Source organism: Gossypium arboreum, chromosome 10, assembly GCF_025698485.1.
Source record: "Gossypium arboreum isolate Shixiya-1 chromosome 10, ASM2569848v2, whole genome shotgun sequence".
NCBI lineage: Eukaryota > Viridiplantae > Streptophyta > Magnoliopsida > Malvales > Malvaceae > Gossypium > Gossypium arboreum.
Genome location: NC_069079.1, coordinates 96598870 through 96616096, shown reverse-complemented (window position 1 = coordinate 96616096; position 17227 = coordinate 96598870). Strand labels below are relative to the sequence as shown.

Here is a 17227-nt window from a genome sequence, read left to right as displayed (position 1 = left end):
GTAATGTGTTTTTCCAGCAAGTCTTTCGATCATTTGATCGATAAATGGTAAAGGAAAATGGTCTTTTCGGGTTTGTGAGTTGAGTTTCCTATAATCGATACACATTCTCCAACCATTTTGTACTCTCTTGAGAATCATTTCTCCTTCGGCATTTTCAACCACTATAATTCCAGTCTTCTTTGGCACAATATGGACCTGACTTACCCACTTGCTATCAGAAAGGGGTAGATAATGTCAGCATCTAGCAACTTTTGAATCTCCTCCTTCACAACCTCCATCATTAGCGGGTTTAAACGTCGCTGGCCTTCTCTCGTTGGTTTTGCGTTCTCCTCTGTTTTAATTTTATACATGCAGGTGGATGGACTTAAGCCTTGGATATCAACTAATGTCCATCCAATTGCCTTTTTATAGGTGCGCAAAATAGCAATCAATTCTTCCTCTTCCTATCGTGATAATTCACTTGAAATGATAATTGGCAAGGTTCGATTATCGCCTAAAAATTCGTATTTGAGATGCGATAGAAGTTGCTTCAATTCTAGTTGTGGCACCTGCAAAATTAGGGAATGGGTTTAGATGGAATTAATCGAGAATCAGAAATGAAGGAAAGAGCTGAAATGATTTCGCTTTCATCATTGAGATCCTCCAATTCCCTACAAAAATCATAAAACAAATTAGTTTCGATAGAATCATCGGCTAACGGATCTATAATATCAACAAAATTTAAACTTGTGATGGAATCAGGATACTTCATAGCTTTGTACACATCGTATTTAACCACTTCCCCGTCAAATTCCATGGTTAAGATGCCGTTACGGACATCGATTTTTGTATACGCTGTTCACAAGAAAGGGCGTCCAAGCAAGATTTCTGATCCGTTATTGCTGCGATCATTTTCCATGTCAATAATGTAAAAATCAGCAGGGAAAATGAGATCGTTTACCTTTACCAACACGTTTTCTAGTACCCCTTCGGGGTAGATAACTGACTGATCAGCTAATTGAATCATCACTCGCGTCTCTTTTAATGGTTCTGTTGAATTTTTGTTGTAGACGCTTAGCGACATGACATTAATAGATGCACTTAGATCGCACATCGCCCTTTTTATTCTGACTTTTCCTATTTTGCACGGAATTGCAAACATCCCTTGGTCCCTGTATTTTGGTGGTAGGCGTCTTTGAAAAATGGCCGAAATATTCTCGTTGAGGTTAACTCTTTCATTGCCGGATAACCGCCTCCGATTTGTGCATAAGTGTTTCAAAAACTTCACATATTTTGGCACCTTCCGAATGACATCAAGGAGTGGAATATTGATTTCTACATTTTTAAATATATCCAAAATTTCCTTCTCCTCTTCCTTTTTGTCATGCCTTGCAAACTTTCCTGGAAAGGGAGGAGGAGTCTCTTAAGTAGAAAATGAAGGACTAGGAATGACTTTACCTGAGGTAGGTGAGGATTTTTCTTCTTGACTCTTCAAAGAAGTATCTTCTTTGTCTTTCTCGATTTTCTCGGGCTCCTTTGTCGGCTCTGGTGAAATTACGGTACCACTTCGTGAAGTAATCGCGCTTACATTTTCCCTCAGATTTGTTTCGGTTTGAGAGGGAAATCGTCCTTGAGACTCTAGGCGACCAACGGTTTGGGCTAGTTGGCTTATTTGTTTGTCAATTTCTTGGAGATGAGATTGTGTTTGGGTTTGGAATTTCTCTTGTGAAATGGCCAACTTTTCAACAATGGTCACAAGAGAGGTTTTTTGTGGTGATTGATTTGGAAAGGGAGGTGGTCTCGGTTGGTAATTTTGGTTTTTGTTTCCATAGCTCATATTTGGATGATCTCTCCAACCGGGATTGAAAGTGTTACCGTAGGGATTGTATGGCCTTTGAGGAGGTCCTGGGAAATTATTTATGGCATTGACTTGGGCACCCGTCTCATCTTATAGCATTGGACATGAATCGGTTGGGTGGTTCGGCATCGTGCAGATTCCATAAACCTTCACGGCTTCTATCTTACCTGTGACAAGATAGTTGACAATATCAGTCAATTTGTCTATTTTATTTTCCAAAGAAATGGTACTTACTTCGTGAACCCCTCAGCTAGGTTCACTTGAAGAGCCGAACTGTTGCGAGTTTGCGGCCATAGTAGAGATCAGAGTTCTCGCATTTTCTGGCGTCATATTGACAAGTGCGCCACCACTTGCAGCATCCACCATCTTTTTATCCATCGGAAGTATCCCTTCATAGAGATACTGAAGGAGGGTCTACTCGGATAGGCCATGCTGCGGGCAACTTGCGCATAACTTTTTGATCCTCTCCCAGTAGTCGTAGAGAGATTCATCGCTCTTTTGCTGGATTCCCAAAATGCTTCGCCTAAGCTTGCTCGCCTTTGCCGCTGGAAAATACCTATAAAGGAAAACACGAGATAGTTCAGCCCATGTGGTTATTGAGTTAGGCGGAAAGTAAAATAACCATTCCTTAGCCATTCCGGCTAAAGAAAAAGGAAATGCCCTTAGTTTGATTTGGTCTTCTGAAACTCCTTGCGGCTTCATGCTGCTACACACCATGTGGAATTCGGCGAGATGTTTGTGTGGGCTTTCGCTAGGAAGACCGTTGAATGTAGGGAGGAGATGAATTAACCCTGTTTTGAGTTGAAAAGGGGTAGTGCCTTGAGGAAAGGTAATGTAGAGCGGTTGTTGTACGGCGGGGGCGGCGGCAAGCTCTCTAATGGTTTGGTTCGCCATTGGCTCCGGTTCAAACGTGGGATTTGTTATTGGAGTAGTGGTATTGGGAGATGGTCCTTCGTTAGGAGTTTGTTCCGGTTCACGTGGTGGTGTCGCAGAAGTAGATTTCAGATTGGATTGTCGTTCTATTTACTCTTGCTGCTTCTTTCGTCGAAGCATTTGCACATGGTTTCTACGAGCGCTTGCTTCAATTTTTGGGTTATATTGAACTAAAGTCCCCGAGTTTCTCCTGGTCATAAAAATCAAACAAAATAATCAGTAATTGCCGAAAATAAAATTCCCCGGCAACGGCGCCAATTTTGACATGCGTCGTTTTGCCTATCAAAATAAAATAAACCTCTTCAAAAATAAAATAAATAAATAAATAGGTAGAATAGTGGAAGAGGGTCGATCCACAGGGAGTTTAATGGAATTCTTGATTAAATTTCTTGTTCTCGACCTAGGAGCTGAAATAAAAAATAAAAAAAAGGTGATTTGAGAAGTAACAAGAAAATAAAATAAACAAGTAAAATTGCAAAGAAAGATGTATTAAAATAGAAGCAATAAAATAAAGAAGATGAAAGATTAAGTTGAATAAACACGAGAATAAGAATCGCCTCGAGCTAGTTTCGTCAATTCCCACGGTCATCGAAAATAGATTTTTGCTTCGGGATTCATGTCGGTTACAGTCTACGAGGCCCAACCCATCGTAACTTGCTTTTCTCTTATGTAACCGATCTTCCCAAGTCTATCTTCGAAAGTTGATTCTTAACTAAATCAACCACGTCTATCGCCGTTAAAATACTTAGTTTTAAAACAGGAAAAGCCCAACTCGGAAGTTGCCTTATCGAGAATCATTTCCGATCTTGTCTTTCCTTAGCGGACCGCCGCTAAGAGTGTTCATAGGAAGTCAAAATGCCACAGGCCGATCCTTCCTCCCAACTGTAAAATTAAACGATTCCAGACCAACAGATCCTTTTTGATTTGAAAAATGTTTAAAAATTTTTGTAAGGCCGATTGCCAAACTATCTAAGCAGAAAGACGAAAATGTATCCCGAAGGGATTTAAGCAATATTCAATTCTCACGTGAGGAATTGATTCGTACTAGCTCTTGGCTTGAGAAAAATTAGCCAAGCATGATATTGATTATCATGCTTAACATGTTTTGATAATGTAAAAACATAAAATAAAATAAAATAAAGTAGAAATAAAACAAAAGAAGAAAATTTTATTAAAAATGAAAATAAAGTAGCAATAAGAACAAAAGACCAGGGATCCCCTTAGCCTTACCCAAAGGTGGGTATTTATAGGCTTCAAATTCCCAAATCAACAAGGAAAACTAATAAAAAAAAGATAAGATAATATCTTTAAAATTATGAAAATGAAATCCAAAATCCCTAAAATCACGTCAATAGATCAAGATAAGTTGTTTCCAGAATATTCCCCGTGTTGACTTCTGATTTGCCACGTCAGATCAGCGTCGTGCCCACGACTCAACCGTGATGTAATAAAAAGAAAGAAAAGCTGCAGATTACGTCTTTTGTTGCCATTTCCAGATTGGGTTCACTACACAAGAAATAAATCAAATACAACCAATTAAGTAGTGAAAAATTCATAAGACAAAGGAATTAACAAACAAAAAGTGTCAAATATAAGAGTACATCACTCAGTGTCTGGAATGTCATAAAATTGAGCAACATAATCAAGATACTCAAGGCATTTCCTCCTTAAAACTCCCTCCCTTCTATTTGAATTAGGTGGTGCATATCCCTATTTCCAGTTCATAAAATTTCAAGCGAGAAACCAAAATTTATTTAATAAATACAATCTATCCATCCGGTGACAAATTGGTTAACACAGGATATCAAATATGAGATATGTAAATTCTTTTACTCTAAATTGTTGCTTCATTGATTCATTAATTGGAAAAGAAATCCACCAAGATCATACAACAAAGAAGCATAACACCCTTAAGAAAATGCATTTGGAACAAACTAAAACTCGATACTAAACGCCTCCTAAAAAGATACATTGATACTATAAGCAAAGCCTAGTACCTTGGCATCATTAAATAGAAGCAACTCATTACACTAGGAATGCAACAATTAAAATGTTATAAAGCTTTAAAAACACAATCCAGTGAATTGTAAGATAATTTTTCATATGAAACATTCGACATAAACAAGGTAATAAAGGTTGTAAAACACAACAAGGGAACTTTATTGTAAAGGAAATTTTTTCAATTTGACTTCTTAACAGTGAGAGAGAGATTTGCGTAAAGAAAAACAACATTACAACCCATGTTAGCATTTTAGCTAATTTACGTTAAGAAATCTAACCTCAGCAATATTATCATTTATAAGCATGGGCAAACAAATTGTAACATTTTTGTTCCATAACCTTTATGAACTCTCCACGTTTAGTAACTATCCTTTTCATTATCAAGAAAACCAGGCTAAAAGACAATGAGGAACCCTTTTTAAACCCCTGTGATACATATTATTCCTCAACAACAATGCCATGATCAAATTACAACATATACCAAAATATTAGACGTTTTTAAGGAAAATAGATAAATACTATGATCTAAGCAGAAAGATGAAAGGGTCATCTTCCAAAAGAAAAGGAAACTGGGTTATGCCATTCATATGAACCTAACATGCTGTTATTATTTTAATGTATTATTTGAATTTAGTATATCTTTTATTCTCATGTCGTATTATTATTGTTATTTTTCTCATGAAAATGAAGAAGAAATGAAAATATGAGTAGATATCTAAATTTATTACGCTTATATTTTTATTTTTATTTACTTAAATCTTTTATGTCTAATTTAGTAATTGTTACTTGAATATTTTGTTATTAATATATCATGCATTTATTTTTTTACAATGTTTTAAAAAATAAATGAATAAAACGATATTTTAAGATCATCGTAATTTGGGTAACGAAAAATTATGTCATATATCAATTTTAAAGCCATATTTGAAAATATAATAAAATTATAACCATAGGTTAATGAAATGATGATATATGTTAATTACATAAAATTCAAATAATTAATTATATTTTAAATATTTTATAAAATCTTTTATAAAATCTTTTCAAATTTCAACTTTAACTTTGTGTCCATCCCATCATAATTCTAAAATTAAACATTTATGTTATTTCCTTTTACTTTCTCAATTATAATATCGTTGAAAAATTATAAAAATTATATTAAATTTTAACAAATAAATATAAAATACTAAAATTTATATTACGACATTGTTGAAAACAAAATTATATTATAATTTAATCATGCATCGGGATAAAAGGCAAGTTTATTATAAGGACTCTTTGAACTTAATCTTAATTAATCTCTTAAAGGAGATATCTTTTCAAATAAAATTAATTAAAATAATCTTAAATTTAAGATTCTTGTAACACCCTTGCTTAAGAAACTCGAATAATGAATATTACATTTAACACTCAACATTTTTTTATATCAAATACTTGTGATTTGGGCCCTTGTCAAAGTCACATTGTTCTTTTTAGAATTTAATTAGTCTAACAATAAAGTTTAATTCTATTCCAAACTTGTTTCAAGTCTCTTTTTTTGCCCAACTAAAAATTTTCAATTTTAAGTATGTATGTCTCGAGATCATGTCATGTTACTGTAAAACTTTAGCTTTGAAGTTGTCGTGTCTCAAGACAAATGAATGTATGTCTCGAGACAAAGAGGCTTATGTTTCAAGACAAGACCTTGATATTGTGAGATGTGTCTTCAGACTTGAAATAAGGGACCTGAATTTTTTTTTTTCAAACACTAACAAATCATACCAAAACTGTCCACGGTCATTCCAAACAATAACCAGAGCTCATAAAGTATGTAATACCTCATATTAACCATACCAAAACTGTCCATGGTCATTCCAAACAATAACCAGAGCTCATAAAGTATGTAATACCTCATATTAACCATTCTAAACACATTAAACTCAAATATTAGAACAACTAGACACTTTCTTACTTCATTAGATAGGTATATGTCATACCCTATACCATGAAATTTATTTCATACTCTTTTTCTCGCAAGATTTGATGATGTGATGAGATGTGTCAAGGTCACTATTTGAACAAGAACTTCAATCCGATCTCTCACCTACGCGTTAAAAAAATAACACGTTAAGCTTGTGAAGACTTAGTAAGTACCCATGAATTCATATATTACTATTTCTTTGATTTTTATTTATCATAAACATTATTACTAATATAATTCATGAATATAATCAATAGGTTATTCCATATTTACAAAATTTAATTATACTTTGATTCACTAATTTTATCATTTCATTGATTAACAGGAACAAAACTTTTATCAAATTCACTTACCACGACTTTTTAGCCAATGATAAACATGTTTGAACCAGATGGATAGACGAAACATAACACGATACACTAAGCACATAAGTGCTGAGAGCACGGGCACCAAAGTACAATATCAGAACAAAATAGAGTAGCACCAAAATGCATGTCATGATTAACACGGGAGTGCTCGGGTTCCTATGGCATGCCAACTATATCCACGAAATTCAACACTCTACATGGGCATTTCGCAATACCAAATTTACAATAATTAGTCATGAATGCTTTATTTAACAATTATTACGATTTTATTACACTTTCTCATTCCTTTCATTCGGATTTACTATTTAACATTACACGTATATATAAGTTCAAGCGTTAAGATTTTCAAAATATTATTTTTCATTTTCATCTTTATTCATGTTAATATATATTTCACAATTTAACTACACTTTTGCACTTCTTTAATTTAATCCTCATTTTTCCATGATTTAAAGAATAATTGTAATTGCATTTGTAAAAATCACAAAACTTTATTTAGTAAATTATTAATTCACAATGCACCTTATATTTCGTGTTCTCTATATCATTTTCACTTATCAAATAATAACATATAAAACTTTCACGTATTTTTAATTTAGTCCTTTTACCACGAAAATCAATATGCATTATCACATATCACTTTAATCCATTAATTCATCATAATATATTATTTTTAATGTCTAATCTATATGCATTTCACTTTTCTTATTTCAACAATAAATTTCACAAAGTTCATGATTTAGTCTTTAGCATCATGAACATACAATATTTATTATAATTTAATTTCAACATCACTTTATGTCTATTTCATTACCATATTTCACATCAATTATTTCACATATCAAATTATTTTACACTTTATTCTACTAATTTACCACAACTTTCACAAAGTTTACATTTTAATCCTCAAGTAACAAAAGAATTCAAGGGTACTTACCTCTCTTCAACCTTAAATCACTTGTTTTTCTCTTTTCTTTGTTACTTGAATCACTTCCTCTATCTCTCTCTCCAGTAACATGTCAAGAACATAAAATTTTTCATGAGAATTCTCTACTTTAACATCACTTCCTTACTTTTCTAACAAGATTAAACTTAAAAACATGATGAAACCATGAAATTCATACATTGTACTATTGATTTCAAGCATTGCCTTTATTTTCTCTCTCCTGCAACATGAATATACAATTTTCCTTCTTGAAAGTTAAGTTTATTAGATTGATGGAGGCTTGATTTTACTAAAAAAATTAATAGAATTTCAAGGAAAAGACCAAATTGCAAAGAAAAAAACTCATTTTCTCCATAAATGATTGTGGCCTTTTTTTTTTTTTTGAATGGATTTTCCATCTTTTACTTAATCATTAATCAATATAAAAATATTTTTAAATAAAATAATAGTAAAATAATAAAATAATTTAACCAATAAGATTTCTACACCAAAAATCCTTAATTATTACACCTCAATAATTGATAATTATCCAAATTGAGAAATAATCATTTTGCCCTTTAAAATTCTCTACAGTTTTATTCTTGAATCACTATTCATTTTTAGTCAAGTTGCAATTTAGTCTTTCATCTTTCTCCACTTATTCAATTGGGCCCCTACTTACCAATTTTGTTTCAAAAATAAATTTTAGGTTATTTTCACTTTTGGTCTTTCAACTTTCCCATATTTACATTCAATTCCCTTAGATTTTGAATAATTATATTTGGACACCAAAAATTTTCACTTTTTTACAATTTAGTCCTTTCCTTAAATTAATACATCACGACATACTTCTTAATTCAATTTTCCTTTGGCATCCATCGGCCTTCTCTTTTATCATTTATATTTATTATTTTACTTTACCGAGAAATCCGTTATGCACAATTCTCACTTAATACTATTTTTATAACATAACGATTTTAAGGGTGTTACAATTCTTGTGCACCACTCTATCTTTCATGCTAATTCTTTCTAGTAATCCATATTTCAACTTGTTCTCCGACACATTGGATAATTCTTGTACCTACATAGAAAACGATTAATTAAGTGGCAAAATTAGTAGAACTCATGTCCAAAATTAATAAAAATAAATAGTAAAAATATGTCAATTAAGCATATTATAAAAATAATGAAAACATGCTAATTATTTTAATAATTTAAATATAGTGCTAATAAAAAATCCTAATCATTATTAAAACATTTATACAAACTATAAAAATTGATATACTGTAAATTAAACTTTGCACTGTTTGATTTTTTTTTCTTAATCGTCAATAAATGCATCATAATAGTTCGTAAATAATGTATAATTAATATAAATAATTAAAATTTATTATTTAAAACTAAATTAATATATATATATATATATATTTAGTTTTTTAATGGAAACATAATAGTTTAAATAAATATAATGTTTATCTTTTTTATTTATTATATAACTTCATTTAATAAATTTTTTAGTGAAATCAAAATTCTTATTTATAAGTATGATAAATTTATTTAATAAAATATTTTATTAAAATTAAAATTCTTATTTTTAAATTTAGTAAATCTTATAAATAATAAAAATAATTTAAATGAAAAATTAAGTAAAATAATAAACAACAAAGGCTATATTGGTCAATTAATTTTTTTTCCAAACACGTCCTTTTATATATACTAAATTCTTATGTTAATTGTATTATGTGTGATTTTCCATGTGTATTTAAAAAATTAAATAATGTATTTTAATTATTCTACTTAGTATATTAATATCTATTATTCAATTCTTGAACAACATTAAAATATATTAACTTATTTTACAATTCAAAATTATAATAATTTTAAATAATAATGAGAACATTTTTACTATATTCAATAAATAATATTATTTTACTTCATATAATTAATACAAAGCAACATTATTAAAAATAATAAGTAATAGATATTAATTTTTATTATTCAAATGTAGTGCTAATAAAAAATTCTAATTATTATTAAAGTATTTGTACAAACTATAAAAAGAATATATTGTAAATTATACTCGTTCACTATTTTATTCTTTTCTTAATTGTTAATAAATTAATCATAATAATTCATAAATAATATAATTATAATATATTAGAATATGATAAATGTATTGTTTATAAAATTTTATATATGAAATATAAAATCATTTATTACATAAATAATTAAAATTTGATATTTAAAACAAATTTATTTTTTATTTTTACTTTTTTGTTAGTGAGAACATAATTTAAATAAAAATAATTCAATATAAAATTTATCCTTTCTATTTATTATATAAATTTATTTTAACAAAATAAGTTATTTAAAATTTATATAATAATCCATGTTTTGTGTTCTTTGACGATGGATGTTGAGTGAAAAGAATGTTTTTTTTTTTCAATGAAAAAACGTGGTTGTAATGGCTATATTTTGGGCTCTTCAGATGGATTATTAATCTTTTTACTCTTTATTTGTGTCGTCTGCCTCTTATATTTGAAGCTTATATGTAAGGGATTTGCCTTCATTAGAGCCTTCGTTAGATTCAAGGGTTTAGGGTTAAACTATGGGTGAAATTCAAAATTTATGCGGATTTCCATTGTATCATCTCTTGTGTTTTCATATGCATCAGTTGTCACCTGCACTAATATCACCCATGATTCTTTCATTTTCTTGTTTTTAGCGTAAGGAGTTACAATGCAGAGCAACCTTTCTTCGGATGTCATCGTTGAAATACTCATGAGATTGCCAGTTAAGTCTATTTGTCGGTTCAAATGTGTTTGCAAGCTCTGGTGTTTGCTTATCTCTGATCCCACATTCATCAAAAGGCATCTCAATTTAGCAATCATAGATAAAGACATCGAGCACCAGAGGCAGAAGCTCATTCTCCGCTCGAGCTCCACACCGTCTCTGTATCATGTGGAGTGTGCTGCTATGACATCTAACGATGTCATGGCGGTGAAGCTCCATTTTCCATTGATAAGTTCATTTGACAAAGTCAAGTTCATTGGCTCCTTTAATGTCCTCTTATGCATATCTCTCGAACCGGAATGACTTTTTCTGTTCAACCCTGCTACAAGGGAGCTGAAAAGAATACCCAACTTTTACATCAACATCAACCGGTCCTTAGATGATCGTGTTTCTCGACCCCTGGTATATGGTTTCGGATATGATCACTCTTTCGATGATTACAATGTTGTCAAATTCATGTATGAATCCATTGTCTATGTCTACTCATTGAAAACAGATACTTGGAGAAGAGCCCAAACAGTGATTCGGGTGTCCACCTCAATGGCGCTGTCCATTGGGTGTTTGCTCGAGGTAAGGATTCTTCATTAGTGTCGATGCCAAGGTTGATCGTTGCATTCGATTTTGCTGAAGGAAAGTTCCGGGAATTGCCTCGACCATATGATGATGCAGAGAATGTGACTGCAGTTGGGGTTTTAGGAGGATGTCTTTGTTGGCTAGGGGAGCAACAAGATTTCTGGGTTATGAAGGAATACGCTGTGAAAGAATCATGGACTAAAGTCGTGATCGGCGTCCCCTTTTTGAACTTGAGACCTAGTTTCTTGAAGAATGATGAAGCTTTGTTGGTGATTAATGAAGGATTGATTGTTTACAATCCAAAAGAAGATACGCACAGGGAGATTGTAATCCATGGCATCAATGGCAGGGGGAATCTTGAAATAGAGACATATGTGGAGAGCCTTGTTTCACTTAATGTATAGAAGTGGGAGTTGAAAGAGATATCAGATTAAAATTTATGAGGATTGGATATGTTTTTAATTTCGATATAACATTTGGAATATGGAATTTTTAATTTATTATGAATATAGTTATTATATTTTATATTTTTGAAGTTAAATTCAGTTTTATATATGAATTTTAAATTTTGTTAAATTTATTTATATTTATAAAATTTATTTTAAGTTTATTATTATTAATTTCTATTTTTTAAAATCATATTATTTTAATTTAATATTTATGTTTTTCAATTAAAGTTTTAAATATAGATAATTTAACCTCTTTCTTTAATGTTTATATTATAGTATATACTATTATATACATGATATAAATTATGCTATAATAACATAAAAAATAACTATGCTATAATAACTTTGTATTCATAAGTATAGACTTTTTTAAAGACCTTTAAAGATTTATTGATTAACCAATAAGTGTAGGGTATCGTGAATTAATGGCAAAACATATAGCATTTTCAAGGAAAAACCTTAAGTTCAAATATTAGAATGATATTGTTGAAAAGATTGGTTGGAAAATTATTTTTAGTATGTGTCTCAATTGTAATATATCTGTGTTTTGGTAGTTAAAAGTTTTATTTTGTGTGATATTGTAGCACCTTTTAATGATATTGTTCAATTTAATTTTATATTAAATTTTTAACTAAAATAGTGTCATAAGTTAACTGGATATCAACTCAGTTGAATAATTATTAAAATACTCTTTTATATACAAAAATAAGAAATATTAATAGGAGAATATTTTTATCTTATATTTTTAATAAAATAATACTACAAACAAATACAAATTTTAAATTTTAATTTAACCAACTTTATATAAATATGTTTTTTTCATCCACGTCCATTAAAAACTTAAGACGTGTCCTAGACAATAACTATATATGTCCTCTTTTTTAAAAATCAAATAATTTGGAGACTAAAGAAAAAGATAGAAAAGGAGAGTATTTCACAAATATAAAAAATATATTTGTGGGATCTAATTAGAGAAAATATTTGATACTCCAGAGAAAATCAGAAAAAAGTGAAAAAGAAATTATTAAATTGAAAATTGCTATCTTAAGTGAGATTAACAACCTGTTTTTGCTGGTTTTCATGGCAAATACAACATTGGCAAATTCAACAAACCAAATACGTTTGTTTTTTTTTTCTCTTTTACGTTTGCTTTGTCTTCTTTTCTCTTCCTTTAACACAAAAATGTGGTCATTGATGACCAACAAAATCTCTGATTCTGAGTCCCCTTCCTTAATCCCCAGCCCCTTTCAGGCATGCCCCACCAATCAGGGCGGGAGTTCTTCCATGGCCCCCCCACCACCAACCCTAATATTGACCTTGCATGGCCTTTTGGCAAGCTAGAAGGTCTCGATTGTGATGACATCCGTGAAGCTGCCTACGAAATATTCTTCACAGCTTGTCGTTCATCGCCGGGCTTCGTAGGACGAAATGTTTTAACCTTTCACTCTTCACATGATAATGGAGATGGAGGAAACGGGTCCGGGCCTGGCTCACCAGGCAGGCGGGTCAATAATGGGGCGGCGACCATGAACCCTGCGAGTAAGATTAAAAGAGCCTTGGGGTTGAAGATGATGAAAAAAACACATTCCAGGAGGATGTCAATTTGTGCCATGGGCTTTAGCAATGGTGGCGGCGGCGGCAGTGGTGGGTCGTCACCATCATCGCCTGTTTCTCATCATGGACATAGCGCTTCCATTTTCGGTTTTAGCCCTGTAGCTGGATTAGGGTTTTCTACGTTGAAACCGCCAAACTCTAGACGACCATTGACGTCGGCGGAGATTATGAAGCAACAAATGAGGGTGAATGAGCAAAGTGATAATAGGCTTAGAAAGAGTCTCATGAGAACCCTTGTTGGCCAAGTACGTACATTTATAAGCATTTCATGCATTGTTTTGTATTATATATCATCTATATATATTCAAAACTACTATAAATTTAGAAGCAATTTAGGTTAGGATATTGAAGTTTAATGCTAAATCCATATTGGTTTTGGACAGATGGGTAGGAGGCCCGAGACCATCATTCTTCCACTTGAGCTTCTTCGGCATTTAAAACCATCCGAATTCAATGACTTGCATGAGTACCATATTTGGCAAAAGCGTCAACTCAAGATCTTAGAAGTAGGTCTACTTTTATACCCATCAATCCCTACAGATAAATCTAACCCTTTAGTAATACGTTTACGCGAGATAATCCGAGCCGGTGACTTAAATCCTATCGACACGAGCAAGAATTCCGACATGATGAGATCATTGTGCAACGCTGTTGTTTCTTTAGCTTGGAGAGGCACCAATGGTACTCCCACAGATGTGTGCCACTGGGCTGATGGGTACCCTTTTAACATTCACATGTACATATCTCTCCTTCAAGCCATATTTGATGTTAAGGATGAGATAATGGTCCTTGATGAGGTTGATGAGTTGCTGGAGTTAATGAAGAAGACATGGTCAACATTAGGAATCAATAGGTCAATCCACAATGCATGTTTCACTTGGGTTCTTTTTCAGCAATATGTTGTGACTAACCAGATAGAGCCTAATCTTCTTTCTGCTGCATATACTATGTTGACAGAGGTGGAAATCGATGCTAGAAAACCAGACAAAGAGACAACATATGTGAAATTTTTGTCTTCTATGTTGGTTTCAATAAAGAGTTGGGTTGAAAAGAGGTTATTTTACTACCATGAATGTTTCAATAAAGGAAATATTGATGAGATCGAAAATCTTTTGCCTTTGGCATTGTTTTCAGCAAAGGTTTTGAGTGAAGATGTCGGTATCATGGAAGGGGAAGGGGAAGGGAGTAAGAAAGGAGATGTAATGCTTGTCGATTCCACCAGTGATTGCTTAGATCGTTACATTCGATCTTCTGTGAAAAATGCTTTTGCAAAGGTGGGTAATCATACTTGTAAGCAACTATCCTAAAAGTTGCTATTCATTTGCTCTGCATATATATCTATATATATTTGTTTAATTGTTACTTCTTCGTTGATTGGTTTATAGATGATAGAAAATGAAAATGTCAAACATACAGAAGAAAATGGACCAAGTGCAGCTCTACTTGATTTGGCTAAGGAAACTGAGGATTTGGCTGCAAAGGAGAGGGAGTTATTTAGCCCTATATTGAAGAAATGGCATCCAATTGCAGGTGGAGTTGCAGCAGTGACATTACACCAATGCTATGGAACAGTGTTGAAGCAATATTTAGCTAAGACAATTATGCTAACCGATGAGATAGTTGGGGTGCTACAAAGAGCTGAAAAGCTGGAAAAGGTTTTAGTTCAAATGGTGGTTAAAGATTCAGAAGAGTGTGATGATGGAGGCAAAGGAATTATCAGAGAAATGATCCCATATGAATTTGATTCAACCAGATTGAAGCTCTTGAGACAATGGATCGATGAAAGGCTAAAGAAAGAGAAAGAGTTACTATGTAGAGTAAAAGAAACTGAAGTTAGTCGATCTTTTTTCTATGTCTAAGCTAAAAACTAATAATATATTTATGATTTGAACTTGATAATTGGTTGGAAATTTTATGTTGCAGACATGGAACCCAAAGTCCAAATCTGAGCCATATACACAATCATGTATGGAGCTAATGAGATCGGCCAATCAAATGGTGAAAGATTTCTTTGATATTCCAATTGGCATTACAGATGATTTGATTCTTGATCTAGCTGAAGGCTTAAAGCTAATCTTCCAAGAATACATTACTTTTGTAGCATCATGTGGTGAGATTTCATAAAACTCTTCTTTTCTTTTTGGGAAACCTTTCTTGTTACTCATAAATGGCTGTCACATTGTTTTCAGGGTCAAAAGAAAGTCATCTGCCAGAACTTCCTCCTCTAACAAGGTGTAACCGTGATTCAAAGTTCTTCAAACTATGGAGAAAGGCCAATCCTTGTAGTGTTGGAATACAGGACATGCATCAAATTATTACCACCGAGAGAAACCACACTCGCCCCTCGATGAGCCGTGGTACGCAACGTCTTTACGTCCGCCTTAATACCTTACACTACCTCATCTCTCACCTTAATTCCCTTGATAAAACTCTCACCCTCTCACCTAAAGTCTCAACCACACCAACTCATCTTGGCGACAGTCATAAACACTGCGGTGCTTCGCCTCCCCACTTCAAACATGTCAACACATTGATCCAATCGGCTTGTGATCACGTCTCTGAAGTCGCTGCTTACCGTCTCGTTTTCCTCGACTCGAAGTTGGTTTTCTATGAAAGTCTTTACGTGGGGGAAGTAGGCAATGCAAGGATTAGACCTTTGATCAAAGTCCTAAAGCATAACCTCACGCTTCTTACTGCAATACTCACTGACAAGGCTCAAGCATTAGCAACTAAAGAAATTATGAAAGCATCGTTCGAAGCCTTTGTATTGGTATTGCTTGCTGGGGGACCTTCTAGGTTCTTTGAACGATCAGACCATGAGATGATTGAGGAAGATTTTGAGAGCTTGAAAAGGGTGTTTTGTACTTGTGGTGAAGGGTTGATACCTGAGGACGTGGTCCAAAGTGAGGCTGAACTAATTGAAGGGGTGATAGCATTGATGGGTCAAAGCACTGAACAATTAGCTGAAGATTTGAGTATCATTAATCGTGAAACCAGTGGAACAGGTGCCACTAGCCTAGGCCAAAAGCTACCTATGCCACCCACAACAAGAAGGTGGAATAGTGGAGATCCTAATACAATACTCAGGGTTTTGTGCCATAGGAATGATCGAGAAGCCAATCAATTCTTGAAAAAGGAATTTCAATTGCCAAAAAGGAAATGATATGAAAGACGACAATGTATTCATTTGAACAACAGATTTTTGGTTTGGGTTTTTTTTAGTATCCATTTTCAGTTGATCTAATTGTCTTCAAACTTTTAACTTAATGTTTATATCAACGTCTTTATGATGGGGGGTTATACAAGGTATTTATGCCTGTTAAATTCTTTGTAGTGTTAGGGTCAATTTTGAAATAATTTTATCTCAAAATAGTACATTTCTTCTCAAAATCCTTTATCTTTCTTTCAAAAATTGTAAATATTGCATTTTTGTTGTACCATCTAATTTCAATAAATCATCGATATGTTAATGATAGAAAAAAAAATTACAAAATTTATGTACAAAGTCATCTATATAACTCATCACACCTTTTTTACTTTTGTAATGAAAAATGATGTTTTTTTTTTTACAACTATAATTCGATTTGAAGCTCTTTTTGAAGAAGGTTAATATCTAATTGATAGGTCACAACTTGAGTATAAAATAATTAATGATAAAATATTGGTAATGTTGTATTATACTAAATGACTTTGTTTCACAAGCGGGTCACTAAGAATACCTTCAATTTTATCGTTGACAAGGTTAGGAGGATGTTGGATAGTTGGAATGCTAGT

General features: G+C 32.5%; 3 protein-coding genes across 3 annotated transcripts; 2 read left to right on the top strand and 1 right to left on the bottom strand.

The window, feature by feature from the left end:
* Positions 1–838: 838 nt before the first annotated feature.
* Positions 839–1816, bottom strand: LOC108458854 (uncharacterized). Its single transcript, XM_017758251.1, has 2 exons — positions 1438–1816; positions 839–1380 (listed from the first exon to the last, which is right to left on the bottom strand). The coding sequence occupies exons 1-2, from the start codon at positions 1814–1816 to the stop codon at positions 839–841; spliced, it is 921 nt and encodes a 306-aa protein (XP_017613740.1).
* An 8947-nt stretch (positions 1817–10763) lies between these two features.
* LOC128282098 (F-box/kelch-repeat protein At3g06240-like) lies at positions 10764–11794 on the top strand. The gene is made up of 2 exons (XM_053020291.1): positions 10764–11068; positions 11314–11794. Exons 1-2 carry the CDS (start codon positions 10764–10766, stop codon positions 11792–11794), a joined length of 786 nt encoding a protein of 261 aa, XP_052876251.1.
* Positions 11795–12957: 1163 nt separating this feature from the next.
* LOC108458855 (protein unc-13 homolog) lies at positions 12958–16843 on the top strand. Its single transcript, XM_017758252.2, has 5 exons — positions 12958–13698; positions 13837–14727; positions 14839–15285; positions 15377–15563; positions 15643–16843. The coding sequence occupies exons 1-5, from the start codon at positions 13093–13095 to the stop codon at positions 16614–16616; spliced, it is 3105 nt and encodes a 1034-aa protein (XP_017613741.2). The 5' UTR covers positions 12958–13092; the 3' UTR covers positions 16617–16843.
* The last annotated feature ends 384 nt before the right edge of the window (positions 16844–17227 follow it).

What these genes read in the sequence shown, in the direction of transcription:
- LOC108458855 (XM_017758252.2), top strand. Translation starts at nt 13,093, where the DNA reads ATGCCCCACCAATCAGGGCGGGAGTTCTTCCATGGCCCCCCCACCACC. An exon ending in TGAGAACCCTTGTTGGCCAA is followed by an intron (nt 13,699 to 13,836) that starts GTACGTACATTT and finishes GGTTTTGGACAG; the next exon opens with ATGGGTAGGAGGCCCGAGAC. An exon ending in TACTTTTGTAGCATCATGTG is followed by an intron (nt 15,564 to 15,642) that starts GTGAGATTTCAT and finishes CATTGTTTTCAG; the next exon opens with GGTCAAAAGAAAGTCATCTG.
- LOC108458854 (XM_017758251.1), bottom strand. Translation starts at nt 1,816, where the DNA reads ATGAGCTATGGAAACAAAAACCAAAATTACCAACCGAGACCACCTCCC. An exon ending in AAAATCCTCACCTACCTCAG is followed by an intron (nt 1,381 to 1,437) that starts GTAAAGTCATTC and finishes CTCCCTTTCCAG; the next exon opens with GAAAGTTTGCAAGGCATGAC.
- LOC128282098 (XM_053020291.1), top strand. Translation starts at nt 10,764, where the DNA reads ATGCAGAGCAACCTTTCTTCGGATGTCATCGTTGAAATACTCATGAGA. An exon ending in AGTTCATTTGACAAAGTCAA is followed by an intron (nt 11,069 to 11,313) that starts GTTCATTGGCTC and finishes CATTGAAAACAG; the next exon opens with ATACTTGGAGAAGAGCCCAA.